This window comes from Anastrepha obliqua, chromosome 5 (genome assembly GCF_027943255.1).
Source record: "Anastrepha obliqua isolate idAnaObli1 chromosome 5, idAnaObli1_1.0, whole genome shotgun sequence".
In the NCBI taxonomy this organism is placed as follows: Eukaryota; Metazoa; Arthropoda; class Insecta; order Diptera; family Tephritidae; genus Anastrepha; species Anastrepha obliqua.
Window position 1 is genome coordinate 124,389,235 of NC_072896.1, and position 23,567 is coordinate 124,412,801.

The following is a 23,567-nucleotide window of genomic DNA, read 5'->3' on the forward strand; positions in this document are numbered from 1 at the left end:
GTACGATTTTGGAAAATTCCTTAGAATCGTACCAGCTGATTGCTCTCTCATAACACAGTGTTGCCAAACAGTCCATTTCGAAATCGCTTACAAAATAAACTTTGAAAAATTTTAATTTTTGTTAAAATAACTTAAAAACAATGTTGAATAATGTTAATTATAGATAAATAAACTATTTACATTTTGTGGTTTTTGGTTTTAGTTTATTAAACAATGAAAAATTGTAACTGACAACGCGGATGTGTGAAAAAGTATGTATGCAAAAATATCAATGGGAACATTGTGTCGATACAACCAAGCACAAACCGATTTATTGTGTAAATATGTAATTAAAACGACACAGTAGTTTTTTTAGCTGAAGCGATCTACATATCTTATGAGAGTATCATGTAAATGAAAAATTAAACGTATGCGGTTCAAATAGTAGTTGTTGTTGTTGTAGTACAAATAGTAGTTGTCTCCCGATGAACGTCGTTTGATGCCGGTCTATATATTGTCCGGTCGAGGGATGGTTTCATTTAGTTTTGATAGTTTTGAAAATTTATCAAGTCTTGTCTCTAAATCTAAATCTTAGACGAAAACTTTATTTTTTTCATCCTATGCCGGTTTTCGACAACAAAACCACCGTACTTGAAGCGTTCATGCCACTCACGAAGCATTATTTCCCAAAATGCAGTCTCTCCGTAAGTACTTAAAAGCATTTGTTGCGCCTCAGCTGATTTTTGAATTGAAATAGAAAATCAAAAACATTCGCAATTTGCGAGAACTTGATAGAAGAAGTGACATTTTTGACTGAGAATAAATTTAGGAAGAAAGACAGATTCACGAATGTAATGTTCTGGTTTGCCCACAGACATTCAAAAAACGATCTACCAGCTAATTTTTTACAATCCAGAGCCAGCATGGAATTCCCTAATCACCAAAGTAAAATTAAAGCAATTTGTTAGAAATCTGATACTTTTTGCAGAATTTTAATTAAATTTTTAAAGATAAATACTTCAACGAAATGTATTAAACTGAATGATTTTGTCATCAGGGGAACATTCTTACTTCTGTTCATCTGTTATGGCTCATTAAGTCATTTATTTATTTATCTATTTTTAATGCAAAATCAGCAGCAGACAAAACAAACCTAGTACACCAAGTATCATCAGTAGGGCAGCTGAAGTGTTTCCTCTCCGCCTTAAAAATTAGAATGTAACCACAAAATAAAATGACAAGAGGCTGTTCCGCTTTACTCTTACTCCACTTTTTTTCGTCGCGACATTTTAATGTACAAACTGTTTTTGTTGGTCTAGTGCCTTGTATAAATTCGTCTTGATATGATAGATAAGGCTGCCAGTTTACACTTTTTGAAAATAGGTATATACATACATATATTAAAAGGGTTTGTAAAATTTACACAATTATACCTCGCTTTTATTGATTTAACTTATAAAAAAGACATGCAAGGCGAATCAAGTACTGGAGGTGGCGTCTTCTCAAAACAGTTACTTCATGAGGAAACACTTTGTGATTTGTGAGATTTAAACTAAACAAACGAATGAAGACGAAGTATATGTAATATATATATAATTGGCGCGTACACCCTTTTTGGGAGTTTGCCCGAGCTCCTCCTCCTATTTGTGGTGGGCGTTTTGATGTTGTTTCACAATTGGAGGGACCTACAGTTTCAAGCCGACTCCGAACGGCAGATATTTTTATGAGGAGCTTTTTCATGGCAGAAATAAACTCGGAGGTTTGCCATTGCCGGCCGAGGGCGACCGCTATTAGAAAAATATTTTTCTTAATTTGGTGTTTCACCGAGATTCGAACCAACGTTCTCTCTGTGAATTCCGAATGGTAGTCACGCACGAACCCATTCGGCTACGGCGGGTGCCGTGAAGACGAAGTGCCGCGTGTTAAATTGTGAAAGCTCAAATTAATATGTTTAATATGCAGTTTTTTTTGCGTTTTTAAGCGGAAAACGCCGTGACAAGAAAGTGTGTGCGCGTAGAATTTCATGTGCTTGGTTATTTCTCTTCCGTTCGCCTATTATTCTTCTTCACACACAACTAATTCCCCTTCCTTTTGTTTGTTTATTCATGGACATGGATGCAGGGAATTCGGAAGGCGGAACCTGGTATTATATCATCCTTGTAATGAATGTATGAGTAGAAATTGTTGTTGTAGCAGCATACACATTTCCCATACTTACATACGGGGAATGTTGGTGCAGTGAAAGCATTTAGTAAGAATTCAAAAAAGATAAAATTGATCTATAAAAAAAAATAAAAGAATTTCAAATTATACTCTAGAAGACTAAAATAACGCTTTATAAAAATGTGAACTAAAAAGTAATTATTGAAGAGTAATGCGTCAGCAATGCATTCGATGCAATGGCTAGATTACGAGACATCTGAAACGGCATGGCTCGGCGTTTCTTCAATAAATTTAAATTTAGTTTATTTTAAAGTACTAAAACTGATAAAAATAAAACTATTATTAAAAAAACAAAAACACAGTCTGAAAACTGGAAATTTTAAAAGTAAAACGTAATTTGTAGATACCAGATATTTTTTATGAGAAACTTTATTTTATATTTTTGGTGTTTCATGCATGGAAATTCCAAATGGCAGTCACGCAACACCCACTCGGCTATGGCGGCAGCTTAACCTTTTAAATAAACTTAAAATGAGATTAAAGTGGTTGGTAAAGGGCGGTTAAATTTCAAGGGCCGATGTAGAATGTGAACCACACCTAAACGTCAATGACACCGTTGGACATCTTTCTTTGGGGTTATTTGAAAGAAAAGGTGTACGTCGATAAGTCAGCAACAATTCAAGCTAAAGGATGAGATAATTCGGCACATTAACGGCATAGAACCTCAATTATGCCTCAGCGTCATCGAAAATTTGGACCATCGGATGGAGGTGTGCCGCCGAGGGCGCGGCGGCCATTTGGCCGATATTTTGTTTCATACGTAATTGATTCGAAATCAACACCGGACCTTGAAACTTAACCACCCTTTAATAAAATTAACTTTAAGCAAAGCAAAAAGAGGGCGCTTTTATAGATATTTGACCCTAAGAAGTAACCAGCAATGAACCGTTCAGAGCAAGCAATCAGTTTCGTCACATTTGCTTTCTGCGCACTGCGGTTACGTTCGTTGACAACCGCACTGTTAGAAGGTTCCCCAATGTATGGATAATGCTTATGCTGCTGAAATTACAAAAACAACGACTTATCAAGGCATATCAATGTGTTGATGGCCTATCGAAAGAAGATTTACTGATTAACTTGGTAGAATAATGAGCGGAGATTTAAGTGTTTATCGAAATACAATTGAGTATTTTATTTATTGAATATCAGATATAAATGTCCATATGTAAGTATGCGTACATGCGTATGTTTATACTTGTATGAAGTTATGCTATAAACTCAAGTATTTGCACGTTACTATTTATACATTTTGTTGTATTCTTCGGCGAGTTTGAATTTTTGTATTTTGCCTGAAGTAGTTCTAGGAAACTCATTTATGGGTATAACAAAGCGCGGTATTTTAAAGTGTGCCAACTTTCCTTTGGCAAATTCTTTCACTTCTTCACGTGTGATGCTCTCAACGCCATCTGCTAAACGCACAAAAGCGCAACACTCCTCACCCATACGCTCATCCGGCACACCGATCACCTGCAAGAGAGTGAGAAATAGAGAAATAGAGAGAGTGTAGGAAATATAGGAACTTGTTACTGGAATCTATGTATGTATGTATGTATACACATACGTGAGTTTCTATGATTTTCGGGTGAGAGTTGAGGAAATCTTCAATTTCTTTGGGGAATATATTCTCGCCTCCCCGAATGATCATCTCCTTCAGGCGTCCAACAATACGTCCGTAGCCGTCTGCTTCTAAAATAAATTGATCGCTAAGTGGAAAAAAATTGAGTTATTACATAAATGGATTTATTTTAGTTGTGAACTTAAATACATATAAATAATCTTAACAGCTGCTCACAAACAAAGGCTTACAAATAATTGCAAATGCAAAGAGTTAAGCTCAAAATATATTAGCTTATTTGAAAACTCACCCAGTTTTCAGCCATCTATTATTTCCGATGGTTTCCTTTGTTTTCTGCTCGTCATCATAGTATTCCAACATTGTGGCATAACCACGCACATACAGTTCACCTGGTTCGCCAAACTGCACGGTATGCCCTTGGGCGTCGACCACTTTCACCTCAACATGATCTTGCAAATGGCCGACAGTATTCAAAATTTGCTCCATACTATCACCGGGACGCGACTGAAAGATGACCGCCGTTGTTTCGGTTAAACCATAAACGGTGCGCACGTGATCCAATCCCAGCACATTCTTGATATCCAGAAAGAGTTGTGGCGAACACGGCGCTCCACCAGTAATAGCCATGTTTGCCGTTTTCAAGGGCAGTTGCAACTCTCGCTGCTTCTTGATGAGATCAACGTACATTGTGGGCGTGCCATGTATGACAGTGCATTTCTCATCCACAATGGCGCGTAACGAGTCGGCGGGACTAAATCCAGCTGCTGGCAAAACCAAAGTGCTGCCATGTGTCATGGCGGCCATAACCGTGATGACTACACCATAAACATGAAATAGGGGCACTTGCACGCAAATGCGTGAATTACTGTCCAGCTGATTACGATTGCCGATGTGTATGCCATTGTTTACGAAATTGTAATGCGACAGCACAGCGGCTTTCGGTTGTCCGGTGGTGCCGGAGGTAAATTGCACATTACAGCCACTGTCTGGCACTATATGGCGCTGCATTTTTGAGATATCCTCACGCTCGGCTGGGTTGCTCAGTCCAAGCAAATCATCAAAACTGAGTGCGCCTTTCAGCTTATTCGGTGAGTCGATAATGACGTGCTTTAAGTTAGGCAAGTTGGTGCTTTTTATGCACCCATCAGAACTGTTTGAAATCTCTGGACAAATGCATTTTATAATTTCATAATAATTTTGCGTCTTATATGTTTCCGGCATTATGAGCGCTTTCACTTTAACCTTCTTCAGGCAATACTCAACTTCGGGCTCTTGAAAAGCCGGATTTATGCCGACCTAAGCAAAAGTTAAAATTAATTTAAAATAATTTTGAATTGTGAAGCGATCGTCACCTACCGATACCAAACCAGCGCGTGCAGCACCTAACATCGTCAGATACCAGTGCATGTGGTTGGGTGCCCAAATGCCCACATGATCTCCTTGTTCCAAACCAAGTTTCAGTAAACCAGCAGCCACACGATCGACTTCTTCAAGGAGGCTTTGGTATGTGTAGCGCTTTTGTTCGTGGCATGAAACAATAGATTCCGTACTGCCATACTCAGCCGCGGTTCTTTCTAGTTCTTGTCCAACATTTCGATAGACTAACGCACTTTTGCCGATGTGATGCAGATGCGCCGGGTTAAAGTTGTGCGCTTTGACATTCGCTGGGATTTGCGCAGATAAGCTGAAAAGTTGATATTATTAGAAAAGGTGCATATGAAATGGATAAAGTAGCTATGATCTTATTTACATTATGCACTTTGATTACGATTTAGTTCTAGTGAATATTATTTAATATTTCCTTCTAGTGTGGTTAGTATTTTACAAATTCTCCATTCTTAAATGCAACAATACGAAAGTAAATTTAGGCAGCCTGTTAAAGCTTTTAGAGAAATATTACAAGAAAAAATAATACAAATCAACACAAAACTAACATAATAACAAATTCTCTCACTCAATATTATAATGAAAGTACTTATAATTTCATTCTCATTGTAGGCACTGGCAGCTACATAGTACTAGTTCTCGTATTGTATATTAATTCTAATAAATAAATAAATTGCATTCCCAAAATAAAATTTAAGTTGACTTATAAAATCTATTCACACTTAGTTATTAAGAGAATATTTTACAAATCTTACGAAAATTGTAATACTTTTCTTAAGCTTTTCTTTTCTTAGCCTCTCCATAATATAATTTACTATTCTTATGATTTCATACTCACCAACGCATCACACAATGAGAGTGTTGTTTGCTACCCGCTCTGAGCATATTTTTGTAGAAGAGCTGAGTAGCCGTTTGCAGTTTCTTGCTCATCATTTTTCGTATTGTACAATTTACATACCTTTCAAAGTCAAATGCTACTTGAGTATACTATACACTAGGGTCACTGAGCAACTGAGTGCGATCTCCAGTGAGCAAGCCACTCTGTGTTGTTATGCGATGATATGATAAATATCTGCATATAAAATAATCACTGGCAGCTGTTCTTGTTTTTGTTATGAATGAATACGAATATTTTTGTCAGGTTGAAATTTTTACTCTCTGCTGATTGCGATCGGCTATGCCAGTTGTTTTGTAATTTGCTCGCAACGCTTTTTACTTTTGAATGGCTAAAGCACAACTAAATTGGATTGTACCAAAATACAAAGCAGAGAGCACTGAATTTGCCATGCTGAAAGGTGTGTTAGTGTGATTTTGTTTAAATATCAACACACTTTTTAAGTTTATAAAAATATGTATGCACATATGTGCAGGCCCGACGAGAGGGGGGGATCGGGTACTTTTTTCCCCGGGCCCGGAGTTTTCAGAAGGGCCCGGACTCGAGGGTAATTCCAAGAAATTTCCTGCTTGAAAAAATATAGTAAATAATACTTCTACCAGAGTTCCGTCACAGACTTTTTTTGGTGTCACCATATCGAATGTTATGATCACGATTACGAAGAATAAATATAATATGGTGATACAAAAGTGCATATTATTGAGCTCTTATTAAAATGGAACATTTTATGCTACTGATTTATAAGGTAATTAATAATTATAGTGATGATTAGATTAAATTTAGATAGTTGTTTTTTAAATGAACACCAATTTTGAAACGTAGTTATTCTTTGAAGCAATTTGTCCTTACGTTCAAAAATGTTTCAACATATTCAGTAGTAGTACGAGACGATGGGATATTTTGAAAGAATGTGTACCAACTTCACTTCACCGCTTATCGGATACAAGATACATCGGATACATCAATTCAAGCAGATACAGTCAAAGCGTTTGCTCAAAATCTACCTGGACTGAAGAAAGCTCTTACAAAAGTGACAGGACTTAATCTCACCGTAGAAACGAAACGCGATGTCGATGGAATTATTAAGTACATAAGTAAATTTGAATGTGTCTTAATGTCTTCCATATGGTTCAAGATTCTCACAGCAATAAACTACGTCAGTTTGATTTTACAAAGAAAAGAAGCAAAGATTGACGTCGAGGTAAAGAATCTTGAATGCCTAGTACCAGATCTACAATTGTTACGCAGCCAATGGGGATCGATTTTAAAAGAATGTCAAACTGTTGCAAAAGGTTTGCCAAACACTTAGTCAACATTGCCAGCAAGCCGAAAGAAGAAACGTAATGATGAAGAACCTCAGAATTCAGCGGAAAATATGACCACCGAAGAAATTGATTTCAAGAGGAACATATTTCTCGTCATCATGGACTCAGTTATCACTGCTATTGAAAATCGGTTTACTGCAATTAAAAACATAAACAACATTTTCTCATTCCTGTGGCTATTTCCTAAAATTGAAAAAGCAGAACTTCAGACAGCAGTTCTTAATTTTGCTAAAAAATACCCTTTTGATGTGCCGGAAGAAATCTCAATTGAGATGTGTCACTTGAAGAGTGTGTACAAGGCGAATTTTACTGGAAATTCGGAATGTTGTATGCCTTCGTTCGACTTGTTGACTGCCATCACAGCTAAAAACTTGGATACTCTGTTCCCGAACATCTGCATTGCTTTGCGAATATTCTGCACCCTGCCAGTATCGGTTGCCGGCGCCGAAAGATCGTTCAGCGCTTTATCAAAGATCAAAGACTACCATCGTTCTTGTTCAACTCAGAGTCGAGTAACAGGATTGGCAACTTTGTATTTGGAATCTGAGTTAGCAAGGAAACTCGACTTCGATGATATTATAAGAGCTTTTGCCTCAGCTAAAGCAAGAAAAGCAAAATTCTAAGCATCGTGGCAGTCATTTTCAAATATTTATACGGCTCACAAAATGAATAAAAAATTTTAACTTTTTTCAGCTGCGTTTTTCATTTCAGATCTGCTGAAGAGTTTTCTAAAATTCATTTTAATCAATATTTCATAATTAATTCTATCAAAAATTGTATCAATGAGTTTTTCAATGTTTAAATGTTATATCACTATAATATAATACGCATTTTGATAAATAAAAAACAATTTGAAGGGACCCGCATCTCAAGTCCCCCGGGGCCCGAATACTCTCTCCACGGCCCTGCATATGTGCATGTGTGTAGGTAGGTACTTATGGGTTAAGGTGACCGAACGTACGAAAAAATCGCTGAATACAATGGCTCATTTTTGAAATTTGTAAAGCGTTTTTCAATAACAGATGTTATTTAGATTAGATTAGAGATTATTAACGATTTTTTATGGTCGCAATTGGGTGGTATTGATCTGAACAACGTTTATCTTCAACAAGACAGCGCTACGTGCCACACAAGCAACGAAGCCATTGATCTTTTACGGGAAAAGTTTCCGGACCGTGTTATCTCTCGAAGAGGTGAAAACAATTGGCATTCGATTCAAGACCTCAAAGATGGAATTCGCTATCGAGGACATAGGGCAGTCACTTTGCAATTCGGTTATGGAAAATTTCATGAAAAGGATAACGTCCTGTAAGCGTGGTCGTGGTGGTCATTTACCTTCCTCTTTATAATGAAATAAACATCCGATCATCATTATAATAAAAAATTGCATTTTTCTTTGAATATCAAAATAACACCCCTTATTAGATAGCCCTATATTACTGCTAGCTGGCAGAAATGTCACAAGGCTCAGAATTGGCTATAGCAGCAACTCGTCTTTAAATGCAAATGCGATATGCCTTGTAGGTCTAAAGTCATAGCTGATTTTAAATTTCACAAGAAAGGAATTACAAACAACGATAATTGCAGATTTCGCAATGAACTCGAAGAGAGGGAAACTTTAGAACACCTCCATGTTCGTGCCCTGCATTAGCTAGAACCCGAATGAAATGCTTAGGAGCTTCACAATATGAGAAGTTGGAATGTATCAGAGGATTAGAGCTTCAGAGTTTACTTAGATTCGCAAAAGCCGCAGACTTATTACAAGATGTACATATACTACAGAGAAACGTAAAGGTCTCGCCCCATTTGGTACCACTAAGAACTAATAGGTCCATGTGATAGCTTTCAGCGAGCCAAGTCAACCTAACCTAACCTAGTTGAGTTACATCTGCAGTATGACTAGGTATCAACTTCTAAACGGGGAGTAGCAAAACTGACGAAGGGCAAAGATATCAAAGTGCCTGATAAATTTGGATTCGCGCTGACAGAAACTAAGACTCGTAAGGCGACAAACTCATGGAAGGGAAATGCAAGACAACTGGGCACCAAAAATGCTTTAACATCCAAGTGGGCTATCCTCAGGCCAAGCATGAGTACTGAGCGGGCTTCTGTGCAAACTCCCAGCTTCGGTGAGAATTACATAACCAATTAAATAAAAAAATTCAAGGCACTACGACTAATTAGCAAAACTTTTGAATTGCATTTCTTTCGTCAAAAAAAAATTTCGCATCTGCTCAAATGGGGAAAGTGATAAAATTTTATCTTCCCACCCCTGCAAGAGGCTCTATATGCACCTGCACACTAAGGCTTAAGCACGTATGTGATATCAGTGAATAAAAATATATGAATGAGACCTATTTTTGTTTTTCTTCGCACGTACATTCACAACATAAGAAAAAAACATATCAAGCCCACGAATAAAAAAAAATCTGAATGATAATTAGTTTTGTTTGTTCTCTATTAGCAATATTTACAATACAACGATAAAAGAGTATAAATAAGTACAAATATATGCATATAAGCACCGACACCTACAGTGAAACAACTTTACTATCTAGAAACCACTTTCTTGTGCATGGATGTAGAGAACGGCGATGTTGACTTAATCGTTGTTGAAAAAAGTGACCTTGAATATCTATCTAAGGCTAGTGACTGATCGATGCCTGTACCTTCAAGTAAATATTCGATGGTTTTCTGCCAAAGCAGGTACTTTTGTTGCTCGATGCTTTTTTCTGTCGATTTTTCTCGGCAGTATTTGTCGTATGTTAACGCTATAATTATAATTCATCATAAATTCAAGGCCTGCATATGTCTAATTGCCATTTTTTTTCGTGGTTACTTTTTTTTAAACTTCTGCGAATAAATATTTTTGGACAGCTGAGCTTTTGCAATGCCTCCAATATATTACGCTTAGAGAAACTTGGAAAAAATGTAATCCAATAGACGTGCAGCGCGCAAAATATGTACGAAATAAAGGGGTGAAGTATTCTGTGCTTCCGAAAGACTTTCGCGCATGCAAGAAATATAATTGAACAGAATGAAACCGAAATATTTTGATTACATTTGATAAATCCATTTGTTGTAAAGGATTTTTCAATAACAGGTGTTATTTTGCATAGCCCGATATATCGGTAGATGTCATTTTTTGATATTTGACAAGTAAAAACTACGCCATAAAAATGGAACGATACACGCTTGAACAAGGCATTGAAATTATTGAAATTCACTATAAAAATTGTGAAAATTTGGCATAGACGGTTCGTAAAACTCGAACATTTTTGGGTCATCATGAAACACCTTGCCGGACCGCAATACAGAAATTGGTGAAATAATTCGATCTGTTCGGGCAAGTTAGTGATGTGAAGAATAAAACCCGTGCACGTCGCTCAAGAATATTGCTGTTGTAGCCGAAAGTGTTGAAGAAAACCCAGTTTGTCCATTCCTCCTCGTTCTTTGGAATTAGACATTCCACAAACATCATTACACCGTATTTTGCATAAAGATTTGGGTCTTAAGGCTTATAAAGTCCAGTTAACACAAGAACTCAAGCCGGCCGATCATCAACAACGTCGTGTCTTTGCTGATTGGCTCGTTGAAATGCATGAAAATGATCCGGAATTCCATCGAAAAATCATCTTGAGTGATGAGGTCCATTTCCACTTCGGTGGCTTCGTCAACAAGCAAAATTGTTGGATCTGGGCTCAGAAAATCCAAAAGTTATTGTTGAAAATCCTTTCTACCCTCAACGTGTGACTGTTCGACGCGGTTTACGGTCCGGCGGAGTCAGTGGACCTTACTTTTTCTAAAATGAAGCTGAAGGAACAGTTACGGTGAATAGATTGCGCTATCGAGAGATGATTAACGATTTTTTATGGCCGGAATTGGATGGTATTGATCTGGGCGATGTATATTTTCAACAAGATGGTGCTACGTTCCACACAAGCAACGAAATAATTGATATTTTACGGTAATAACACCTCTTATTGGAAACCCCTTTACTTCAGTTAGTGGGACAACTTTTTTGATTAAAATGCTATGATACTGATAATTTCAATGCATTTCTCTTTGCAAAATTTGACAAAACATAAGCAAAGAAATTCCCTTCAATAAAATAAAATTTAGATTTTTCTAATTTTTTTATAGTTTCAATTTTAATCTGAATATTCGCGCTACTTTTTACCGTTATTTATTCAGTACTCGATGCTTTGCTCCGATACCAGAAACAAGTAAAAGTATCGATACCAAATTGGTATCGAATGATATCTACCTAGGACCAGCTCCACAACAATGCAACAATGCAAAGAAAAGAAAATTACAGCAGAAAGTAAAAGTAGTTAGTTGATAGACCTAACCTAACCCAACTGAGAGATTAAGTTGAAGGTAAGTAAGCGAATTAAGTAAGATAAAGTTACCCAATTATGAGAGTTATTACGTATCCATACCTATATAGTTATATAAGTACGTACCCTGTAGGGAAAATTACTAGTTGCGCAGTAAAATAAAACCAGTTCACTTTTTAGCACAAACAGTTCGTACTTTTAGCACGGCGATGTCTTACGCAACGTCAATTGTCGGGCAAAATACCTGTACTACTTATAGTTAAACAAAATAATAGCAAAACACTCGCCATCATTATTGTTAGCTCAACAGCCCGGTAGATGGATGTAAATCAGGATAATAAGACCGATATAGAGCGGCTGCTTGGACATCGAGTGCCGCTCTCTCGACAGTCCGAGTAGCGCTGACTAAGCTTCAGTGCTTAGCATGCGTGTGCATCACGGGGGCGATGCGGGCCTGCCCTACAGCTGCGATGGAGATGAGGCTTGAGCTGACACCGCTTCACATAAAGGGTTTTTCAATTGGCGCGGGTCGATTTTGGCGCGCTGTGGCAGCCATTTATTTTTGGTGACATCTGTCAAATCTTTTGTTTATTATTCAGTTGTTTATGCCAAATTATCAAGGCAAGTTACACGATTGAACAGCACGTTCAAATGATAAAACTTTATTATCAAAATGAGTGTTCATTAACGCAAACGTTGCGCGCATTACGCCCATTTTTCGGTAGACGTGGGGCCCTTCCAATTTCTTATGGCCCATATTGAACCATATGGACCTAGACGACATGTGGTTCCAGCAGCACGGCGCTACGTGCCACACAGCAAACGCATTTTATTCCATTTCAACATCTACCCGCCCTTATTGAAAAACTCTTTAGTTATTCAGCAATCCACCAAGCGTACCCTGCTGAATATTACCAAGAAAGACTTCCGTTTTCGCAAACAGCACCAAATATTTTTCGTAGGAGTTTGCGCTCAAAAACGTGATTTTTTGCTCATCGGCCTTGTTAATGTCCAAGTTTCACTAGCGTATATAAGTACTGGTACGATAAATTGTCATTTTCGCTGATCTTTCAAAAATTTGACGATTTAAGTATATTTGTAACGCAAAGTGGCATCGGTTCGCGGCAAATATTCTTTGATAAATTTCGGTTGTCATGTTGTTTTTTTCGATTTCTGAACAATCTCGAAAATGTAGCGACTTACTTCACGATTTTAACCGATGTTCTGCATTGCTTGTCCTCGTGGTGATGATACCTTCGTCTTGTCTGCATTAAGGAATAATCCTATTCTTCTTGCCACTCAGTTTTTATACAGATTTCTTTATGGTCATCAAGGGATGTCGCTGTAATGTCCAAGTCATCTATATATGCTAGAATTTCTTCCGATTTGAAGAATATATGTAGTTGCGTCTATGGTTACGCCAGCTTCTCTTATAACTTTTTCAAGGCTTTGAGGCTTTATTTGAGCCCTTGTCTGAGCCTATCCCCTGTTATGAATTCGAATGACAGTGAATTTACAATTTTGACGGCGCTTCCAACATTTGCTAGTGTTGTTTTTGTTAGTCGAATTACGACTAAGATGGGTCCGTATAATACTGTCATATGCAGTTTTGAAGTCAATAAACAATTCAAATGTGGTTACGTTGTTTCCCTGGAGGTTCCCAAGGATTTATCTTAAGGAACAAATTTAGGTTATAGTGGGCCTTCCTAATTTAAAATCAGCCTAATAATGGACACACAATATGTTAAAGAATATTTTATAGCAAATATTAAGGAGTGCCATCGGTTTATAGTTTTCACATTTGAATTTGTCTATATTCTTGTGGTATGAGCAGATTATTTTCCCGTTGTTCTGCCAAAGGCTCATACTTCCAAGCTTTTTTAAATACGCTGAATAGTTCGGTCAGCGATGTTTGGTACATAGACTTAAAAACATCTGGAGGTAATTCATCTGGAGCCTGGTGATTCTTAAGGCGGCTTATAGCTCTTTCGAATTCATCAAAATATAATTTGTCTAAGTCTGGGTAGCGTGCTGGAATTGAGAATTCAAATACATCCTCAGATTCGTTGTTTCCATTGAGACGCTCATCAAAGTAGTATATCCATATGTTTGGTGTCAGTGTGAAAATTTCACCCTACCTATTCGTTTTAGGGGTGAATTCTGATCTGATTTTGATTTCTTTTGATCTCTTTGTAGAAACCGACGCGAATATTGGGAATCGTGATGCACAACTGAATAAAAATCGGGTTTTCTAAAACAGGGGCATCGCAGAAAACCCCCTAGATAAAATATGAATACGAAATTTAGTTAACATTACTTTTATTTATGCTTCTAAAGTCAATACCTAAAATTTGATTAGTTTTTAAGAAAGGTTCCTCATAAAAAACGATCTGGTTCCAAGGCGGCCTAAAATTGTAGCTCCCCAAAACTAATAAAGAAATAAAATTTAAGGTGCTCACTTTAGGAGCATAAATAAAATTCATGCTAAATTTCATATGTATGATTTATCTGCGATGGCCCTGTTTTGGAAAACCCTATTTTTTATTCAATGAAATTTTTTTCTTATTATTAAACTTATATTCTGATAAAGCTTACTACGGATTCTGAAATAAAATATATTCATTCCAATACATATGTACGTTTATCTGAATATTTTGTGAAATTTCATTAACCAAAACAAACTTCATAAACATTTTTAGTTCCTTGGGTTCTTTTTCTGTGCATCTAGTCTATGTTGTACTGTATTGATCTGGACAGCGTTTATTTTCAACAAGACGGCGCTACGTGCCACAAAAGCAACGAAACCATTGATCTTTTACGGAAAAAGCTTCCGGACCGTATTATCTCTCGAAGATGTGATCACAATTGGGCACTGAGATCTTATGATTTAACACCTGGTGACTTTTTTCTTTGGGTCCACGTGATAGAGAAGATCTACGCCAACATCCCAGGGTCGATTCAAGACCTCAGAGATGGAATTCGTGATACTATCGAGGACGTCATTTACATGATGTTATTTTCCACTATTAACGGCATTCCTTCCTCTTTATAATGAAATAAACATCCGATCATTTATATTAAAAAGTAGCATTTTTCTTTAAATATGAAAATAACACCTCTCATTAAAAAACCCTATACACTTTTAGGATTCTTGATGATAGAACTCTGAAACAGATACCTTTTTGAAGTAAGCTTAATATTTTTTGTGATCGAAGGTGATTTCCACCATTTGAGCACGGCTTTCCGGTACCAGCTTTTCAATAATCCTATTTAAGCCGTTTGTAGAGTTCGACTCAGTCGTAGAATCTTATCGAACCAATATCCTCTAATTATCCCGATGCATTAGTGAGTCTATAGACGAGTCTTAAACTTTCTTATGTTTTGAATGCCGGTATCTAAACTATATTGAATGTTTGCATACTGGTTAGGCTTTTCCCTGCTGGGTATTTATACAAAGCAACACGCACACAATTACTAAAAACGCATCTACAACAAAAAAGTATATGTGTCCGATTAGTTTCAGCGAGAGAAATATTGAGAAATTTTATAATTCAAATTCAATTGCACTCTTTGGACTCATACAACAAGTGGAGTAATAATGATATCAAATATTAGTTAATGTCACTTTATGTCTTCTTAAATATAAGGCCGATGTGGTAGACGGTGCCAATCAAAACTGAAACTTCATTTAACTAATCATTCATTCTACAAATCTGGTAGTTAAGTTTAGATAAGATAGCAAATCTTTATAAAAATCTTACTCTGAATATATGCACATTTGTTTAAAATATGATTGAAAAGGGCAAAATTTGATTTGCGATAATTTGGATGTATTATTGGTTGGTGTAAATTTATTAATATTAAGAATCTACAGTACAAAGTAAAAGTACTTTACAGACTAGACCAAAGTGTAAAGAAAATCAAGCCAAACTCGGCAACTAAACTATTAGCAATCAAAATAAATTCAATATTAAGTAACTAAATTTTAAATATTAACAAAATTAGATATGGATGAGGCGAAATCAAGCAAACTGGTATTAGATAACGAATTATAGCCTCGAAGTGCGCGAGCAATGGGCGCAGTACGCGCAAACTTAGTCTTAAAGTTTTCACCATAAAATAGGTAAAAATTGCAAAATCTTCTTTGTGGAACATTTAAGCTATCCGCTCAAGTAGAACTGGACAGTCGCCAATACCATCAAATCGTAGGGAACGTAATGCCTGTTTAAGAAATATTTTTTGAACGTGCTCAAGTATATTTACCAAAAGTTGGTGGTAAGGTCTCCAAGTGATAACAGCTACGGGCCGAACAAGAGCCGTATACAGCAGTTTACAGGTATAGGGATCAGAAAACTCGGATGTATTGCGATGAATGAAACCTAGAACCAAGTCGAATTTGAGAGAATAAAATTAATGTGGCCACTGAATAAAGCTCCAAGAGCCTCGAACTCTGTTAGATGCACTTTGTTGCCGTGCTAGAAATGTTGTAGGATGTGCTAACCTATGGTTGCGAACTATGGACGCTAAAAACTACTGACATCAATCAGCTAATGGTATTTGAAAGAAGAAAAAATTGCGAAAAATATATGAGCCTGCAAGACGGCAAGACGATTAAGATTTAATCATGAGCCAGAAGTATTAGCCAAAACCGAAAATGTGATAAGATTTATAAAATCTCAGAGGATAAGATGGTTCGGAAGCGTGCGAGAATGCCCAAGGAGAGAACAACTCGAAAGACAGTTGAATTATGCCCTGTTGGAGGCCGAAGAAGGGGACACCCCAGAAAGAGGTAGCTCGAAGGCCTTGAAATGCTTAAACGAGCGGCGGTGGAAGGAGGTAGCTTTAGGCAGAAACTGATGGCGCAAAATGTTGAGCGAAATATTTTTTTCATAATCAAACACAGACGCGACCTCTTGCACCAACGATGAAGATGGTTTAAGTCGAGTTGAAGCTTTTGCCAACCACTGACTGCTTAACAGATGGAACATTTTTCAAATCATCCGTGAAGAGCAAGAACTTGCTTAAGTAATTGATGATGCCAAAAAGAAGTGGCCCTAAGATTCTCCTTGCGGGGCACCTGACGTAGCAACAAAGTCGTTTGATAAAACTTCATTGATTTTTACCACACTCCGTCTGCCCGTCAAATATGGTTCAAGCCGTTGCAGAAATGTGGAGTGAAAGCGCGAGCAAGCTAACTTTTTTTACTTAAATCTCCTGCGATACTTTGTCAAATGCCTTAGAGAAGTAAGTGTAAATGCAGTGTCGCAAATAACTTTGGAAAACCATGACATTTGGTCTCGCTACCTGGTGCTGGTGTCGAGATATTTGTGAAAATCGTATTTAGGGTCCGATTTGTTTCAGAGTTTGTAAGGGGGAACGCCACTGTGAAAATTAAAAAAGATCGACTTTTTTTGCATAAATGGTTAGTATAACTACTCAAGAAAATGTGGTAACAATTTTAAAGCGCAATTCCCTTTATTCCCGATTCTATGTGCACTTAAGTGAGCGCCCGTCAGTTCGGCCCCGTAGCGCTTACGATACCTTGCTTTATTTCAAGCGCGTTTTTCTAGAAACAATTTTTTTTGATACGGTGGCAACGATTACTTGAAGACTAATGAACCGATTTTAGTTTTCTTTTTTTCATCGCGTTGGCTATCGTTGTACGTAGCCGATTTTGAAAATTTTGAAAATAACTATTTTTTTAAGCCTGGTGAAAATCAAAAAAATGGGGGAAAACACACATCAAAATTAGAAATCAGCACCATTTTGTCAAAAAAAAAACCGCTACGTACAACGATAGCCAGTATTATGTAGATTAATAAAAGTTTTTTTATTTTAATTTCAGATGATTATTCATTGGTGTATCGTTGCCACCAGATGATGTCATTTTTTTTAACGCGTTACGTTTATTTACATAAATTTGTTAATTTTCAATATTTTTTAATACAAATTACATCAACATATATTAGTTTAATACATATATAATCCTTTTGTCCGATCCTCGAATAATCATTCCTACTCACAAAAAAAAAAATTCCCAAAAATCGACTATTTTTTGACCTCCCACAGTGGCGTTCCCCCTTAAAATAAGAAATTAGTATTTTTGCAAAAAATAATCCCGCTAGGTGGCGAAGGAATAGATATATTCCTAAAAATCATGTTCTACGTCCCATTTAAATCAAGATTTGGGTTGCAGACCCATAGAAAATTAGCCCACTAATTGGTATTCAAGTTAGACAAAAATATCTGCGCTCCAAAAACGAACTATTACCATTTCGATCGGGATTGAGTGCATACAAATTTTGTATCTACCAAGGTGGATTTATTAAGGTGACAGCATTCACCCAGCTGAATTTTTCACCGTAGGTATGGCTTACGTCAAAATGATATGCTTTGTTTGTATGTATTGGTATGTTTACATTCGTATGTTTACATTTGCTTGCTGATTTTGACGTGATGGTTAGACCAAACGCAACAACAAATACATGTAGGGTTTTACTTATATGTGTTTGCTGTCACCTGTAATAAATTCGCCTTGGTATCTACCCACACATAAAAGAAAGTGAGAAATTCCACGGAGAAAAGTTGTTCAAGCATTCTCTTCTCTTATGAGAACTTCCCGCAATAGACAAATTTACTCTCTTTGTCAATTATTTTTCGCCAGCTTTTGGGAAAGCCCAATACTCGTACTTAACCGTTACTGGTGCTTTCCATTTCACTTCAACCGGGCTATTCGCTCTCTGGTCAAAATAATGAGACACGTATTTTTTTGTTCGCCCGAAAAAAAATTTGTTCAAGCTTTATTGCAAAGAAAAAAAACATACACTTTTTAAAATATTGAATTTCGAAAAAATGTCAATTTTTTTTTGTTTGCAAAATAAAAAAATTTCAACTACTGGTTTGCAATTGTTTCTACATGAAGTCACTCGTGTAAGTAATGACGATCATTTTGAATCCAAAATTATTAAAATCGGTTCATTTTTGACTAAGTTATGAGCATTTAAAAAAAAAATTTCTTATATTGTATAATTAAAAAAATCGATTTTGAGCCGAAAAACAATTGGCGATAAAGCTTGAAAAAATTTTTTTATGAACGAATGTTGAAGGTGAATAAGGACTTTCCGCCGCCAATTAGTACAGTTCAAAGGTGGATTGCTGAATTTAAACGTGGCCGTACACGCCTTGAAGACGATCCACGTCAAGGACTTTCAAAAACAGCTACAACAGCAGAAATCTTAAAAAAAACTAGAGAACATCGTATTGAAAAATCGTCAAGTGACTCAAAGAGATTTGATAGAAGTCCTAGGCACCTCACTGGGCAGTCTAAGCAATATTTTGACTGAAGTAATGGGTTTCAGAAAACTGTGAGCACAATGGGTGCCGCATTCCACATTCGCTAACAATGGAACAAAAACACCTTCGAATGGGACTTTCTCAGCAGCATTTAGAGCGTTTTCGTAAGGATGAAGTGGATATTGTGCGTCGATTCATCACTAAGGATGAGACTTGGATCTATCGCCATGAGCCTAAATCAAAACAGGAGAGCTGCTCTATGGTGGAATCTGCAAGGTGTTAGGAACCGTGGGAGACCAAAAACGGCGACTCATGGGTTTGTGCTCGATGCCAAAGCTTTCCCTGCAGGTTCATGTGTGGGGGTATAGGTGGCATATCGAATTGCTCACTCCAATTTAATCTCGATATATCCCAGATGATGTCTTCAATGAGCACTCGGCGGCCTGTGCTGAGGATTGGAGCCACTGCAGGCACTTCATCTATTTGTGAACGCAATCTCGATATTAGCACACATCTAAGTGATGTATGCATGGCGCTAGCGTCACCAGACAACTCATGATGTGTCGAAGGACTGCGCTCACTTGACTGACAAGAACCAGCGCAATCTACCATTTCTGATGTCGCTGCTTCCGATCTATCTTCGTCTATGTTGAAACGTCATCTTCTGTTTTAATGACATCTTCGATCGCAGGTAATGTGGGTGAAGAGAAACCGTTAATTTGTATGTTGGTCAACGATGAACCATTCATCAACTGAGAACGTTTCAGTGAGCGAATACTAGGCGGAACACTTTCGTTGTACGACTCCCTACCAGAGATCTCGCGTAATTTGGTTTCTACGAAATACAACTGTTCTGAGCACTGCTTGAGCTGCCATTGCAATGTCTGGTTGTTGTAGCTAAGGCGTTGACATTCTGCTTTTTGGTAGTTATAAGCCTTTTCCAAATCATCTATTTGGCGAAGGAGGTTCCTGGGAGGGAGGAAGGCAATTTAAACAATTTAAAATATAATATAAAAAATATGTGTGTTTCGTTTTCTTACTTTTTCTTCTCCGACATCAGCTGAAGCCTTGCAGCTAAGCAGCTCTTCGTTTCATTCGAGCTTTGATGTTATGTATGTTAGCTCGGTACCTTCTTCACCCATCAACCTCTTCATAAAATGCCTCACAGACGTTCGTAAAAGCGAAATTTCATTCTGCACTAAACTCAACTGTTCACACAGTGCACGTTCCCAATTTTAATTCGCGGCTCGTAGCGACTCGACTTCCTCCGTATTGATACGAACCATATACGTTTCCTGACTTTGTACGGCATCACTTAAATGAGCTGCATGGGAATTTTCAAGGCTTTCCAACACTCTGACATCTTCTCTCAAAGCCCTTTCGCGGTTCTCGGCAGCATTAAGTGCTTGGTTCTTCTGCGTGATTTCCTCAACTTTTGCCTCTTATTGTGCTTCGAATCCAGTGAACTGCTCAGGAGCAAAATCTTCAGATTCGGTTTTTCCTTTTTCCCCACTTGGCGGCGAATGAATATGTTCTTGGATTTCTAAACGGTAGCCTTCGTTGTTATAAAAATAATTGTTTAGCTCGACATAATCATTGTCTGCTTCATTCAGTAGCTTCAGCGCTGTTTTAAGGAGTTCTGTAGGTTTGTTTTCCTCAGCTCTTACTCCCGAACATGCGATTGCGGGAGATGTTGAAAATGTTATCAATATGAAATAAATAAATTAATTGATCATCATAATTTCTGAAAGAAAGGAAACCAAGGCATACCGATGATGTTCTGATGCCATCTTCCATTTCGCAGCTAGATCGGCTTTTCTTCTTACTTCTGCCCGAACTATCATTCCCACCAACACTGTTTCCAAACGTCATATCCATTTCTTTTTAGTTTTAAATTTGATTAAACACTTTGTAAAATAATTTTGGAGGACTCGTCTTTCACACTCCAAATCTTCAAAGTGTACTGACTCGTTGCTTGAATACCGTCGGGTTTATATATATAAGCAAACTCGCGTTCTGCAGATAAGGCAAAGTTCTTATCAGCATCCCATGAATCCGCGTAAGATTATGGCAATAGTACAACAACAAAATTATGACTACCGTTGCAAACAGAAGGTAAACAAACACATAAAACAACAACAAAGAAACAGATCACTTGTACATTTAAAATAGAACTTACTAGGAAATAAACAAAACATCAGTTGTTCTAGTGATAAGACCTTTTATAGTTGCACCTTTACCTAAAAAAAAGGGTTTTGTGGTAGTCACCACGTAAACAGCCCAGTTGTTAAGCTATTATGCCGAAAGGGGCAGTAAGGACTATTGAATCGCGAATATTTTGCCTAGCCACTAGCACAGCTATTGAGCGAATTCGTTAAATAGCACTTGGCCCGCGAAGCACTTGTCCTTGGGGCTTTTTGGATTCGCGTATTCGCTACATACAAACAATGCCATTTGCCTGTGTCTTTGAAAAGTATTAGCTGAAGTGTCGAAAATATTTGCCGTATTTTGCAGTTGTAGTTGTGTGTAGAAGCAGATGATGGCACGTGCTTTTGTCCAAAAAAAAGGTTTGGAAAAACCAAAAATATCACTTTAATTTGTTGCTCTCGTTTGGGCAACGATCCTTAGACACAATAAATTTAATTATTCTTAAGAAGACGAAAAACCCGTCCCAAATTCATAGTTAATTTGTCCGAGTCAAACTTCTTTCTAGCTTTTTCAAAATACACTCATGCATACGCATACATACATGTGTATGGTTGTTTTTACAAATGAGATGCGTGACACCGCGACAGCAACCACCGCGTACTGCGGGAAATCGCCCACAGCCTCGATGCCTTTGTGCTCCAGGTGCCACTCGATAGCTTCATAGTCCAGTCGACCGTTGGACGAATGTCAATTCAAATATTTCAAACGCTGCAGCTCCGGCGCATCCAGCCGCCCAGCGACTCCGTTTACAACGAAATTGTTAAGGGGACCCGGTGGTCTAGAAATTAAAAAAAAATGGTGTTTTGTTGTTTCAATATTTCAAAAGTATAGCATCTTAAGAATATACTGTGAAATTTTCATGCGAAAATTCCCAATATTACAGCTTCTACATCCCATTAACTAGGTAGAGAGCGGTCCGCGCGCTCCTGTACCTACCTCAAACTTTAAACTCAGTTGTCGCGAACCGACGTTTTTCGGCCTGATGTTATCAAAAAAGAAATAAAATTAAAAAAAATATTAAGCCGAATCGTTCACAACATCAATGGCTAGCCCCCGTACTAGAATCATATTATTATTTCAATTATTTCTTTTTTTTTCTATTAAAAAACTCAAGAAAAAACTCGATTTTTAGAATGTCAAATTCAAAACCACGCCATTTTGCGATTTTTTTTTCTTTTTTATTCTAGTACGAGGCATAGGTACAGCCATTATTAATATATTAATAATTTTTTTGGTTTTTGTGTTTCAGATAAATAAAAGAGCAAAAAATGGACAACACCGTCCAGGTGTAAGTTTTCGGGAGGGTCAACTTAAGCGTCACTTTCAAAATTATTAAAATTAAAAAAAAATGTAATTTTCGTATGTAAAAGAAGTTAAATAAAAAACCTAAAAAATTTAAGTATCGTTTTTCATTTTTTTGTTGGAAAAAAAAAAACCTGAAAATACCCTACATTTTCGAGCTCTAGATTTTGTATAGGCACTAGCGCAGTTACTTTGCGATGTTTTGCAAATACAGTTAGAGGCTGCTTTCTAAGTATCTGTACTACATTTAGGTTGCTTCAGGTTTTTTCTTTTCACTGAATTGAGGGATAATTTAGTTGGACGAAAATTGTTATCCCTGAGCTTCTATAACAAACCCGGTACTCAGACCAACTTCGTTACTTTGGCGGTTGGTTAGAGAAGATCTTTAGTATATTTTCCAGTTAATTGGAATATTTGTAACGGTATTTTTATGTGAACTACTTAGGTAGGGCCATGATTTGTGAAAAAGTGAAAAAGTTCACAAGGGCTATTGTTTAGCTAGAACAAAAGCTTAGACATGCATATGCGTGTATGTGTACATTAAGGTGGAGTCAAGTTTTCTAATCGCTTTTGGTAGACTTGCAGAAATTAGACGAGCGCAGGCCTGTCAGTTTGTTTAAAAATTCTTGTGTAAGAAATCAAAACCAAATAACCATAAACATGTTTTATATAAATTAATAAAATACTTTTTATTTTAGTTTAATGTCCTTATGTCCACTATATCTTTTATTACATATTTTTTTATTATTAAATAAAGTTTATGATGGGCAAACTCAGCACATTTGCACTGTGCAGCAACGTGTGCTTCTGCGAGCTAAAAGTGCTAGGTGAAGGGGGATAACAAAGCACAGGAAAGAAACAGAAAAATTGAGTGAGTTATGTCTGTGTTTGTATCCTGAATGAGAGAGCAATTATTCATGAATTCTTACCAGGGATGACAACTTTTAACTTCATATCAAAAAATTTCTAAAAAATTTGGTTTTTTGGTAGATTTTTCTTCAACAACTAAATTAAATACAATACATATTACACTTTCTATT

The 23,567-nt window shown here is 37.0% G+C and overlaps 2 protein-coding genes across 3 annotated transcripts; both read right to left on the reverse strand.

The window, feature by feature from the left end:
- Positions 1 to 3,313: 3,313 nt before the first annotated feature.
- Positions 3,314 to 6,542, reverse strand: LOC129247613 (medium-chain acyl-CoA ligase ACSF2, mitochondrial-like). Its single transcript, XM_054886799.1, has 5 exons — positions 6,003 to 6,542; positions 5,135 to 5,462; positions 4,068 to 5,074; positions 3,764 to 3,905; positions 3,314 to 3,669 (listed from the first exon to the last, which is right to left on the reverse strand). Exons 1-5 carry the CDS (start codon positions 6,095 to 6,097, stop codon positions 3,439 to 3,441), a joined length of 1,803 nt encoding a protein of 600 aa, XP_054742774.1. The 5' UTR covers positions 6,098 to 6,542; the 3' UTR covers positions 3,314 to 3,438.
- An 11,214-nt stretch (positions 6,543 to 17,756) lies between these two features.
- Positions 17,757 to 20,962, reverse strand: LOC129249279 (uncharacterized). 2 transcript variants are annotated; one of them, XM_054888991.1, is made up of 3 exons: positions 20,788 to 20,962; positions 20,058 to 20,679; positions 17,757 to 19,986 (listed from the first exon to the last, which is right to left on the reverse strand). In XM_054888991.1, exons 2-3 carry the CDS (start codon positions 20,072 to 20,074, stop codon positions 19,662 to 19,664), a joined length of 342 nt encoding a protein of 113 aa, XP_054744966.1. In that variant the 5' UTR covers positions 20,075 to 20,679; positions 20,788 to 20,962; the 3' UTR covers positions 17,757 to 19,661. The 2 variants fall into 2 exon arrangements, with proteins under 2 accessions (XP_054744966.1, XP_054744965.1); XM_054888990.1 differs by having other exon boundaries at positions 20,058 to 20,962.
- Positions 20,963 to 23,567: the final 2,605 nt, after the last annotated feature.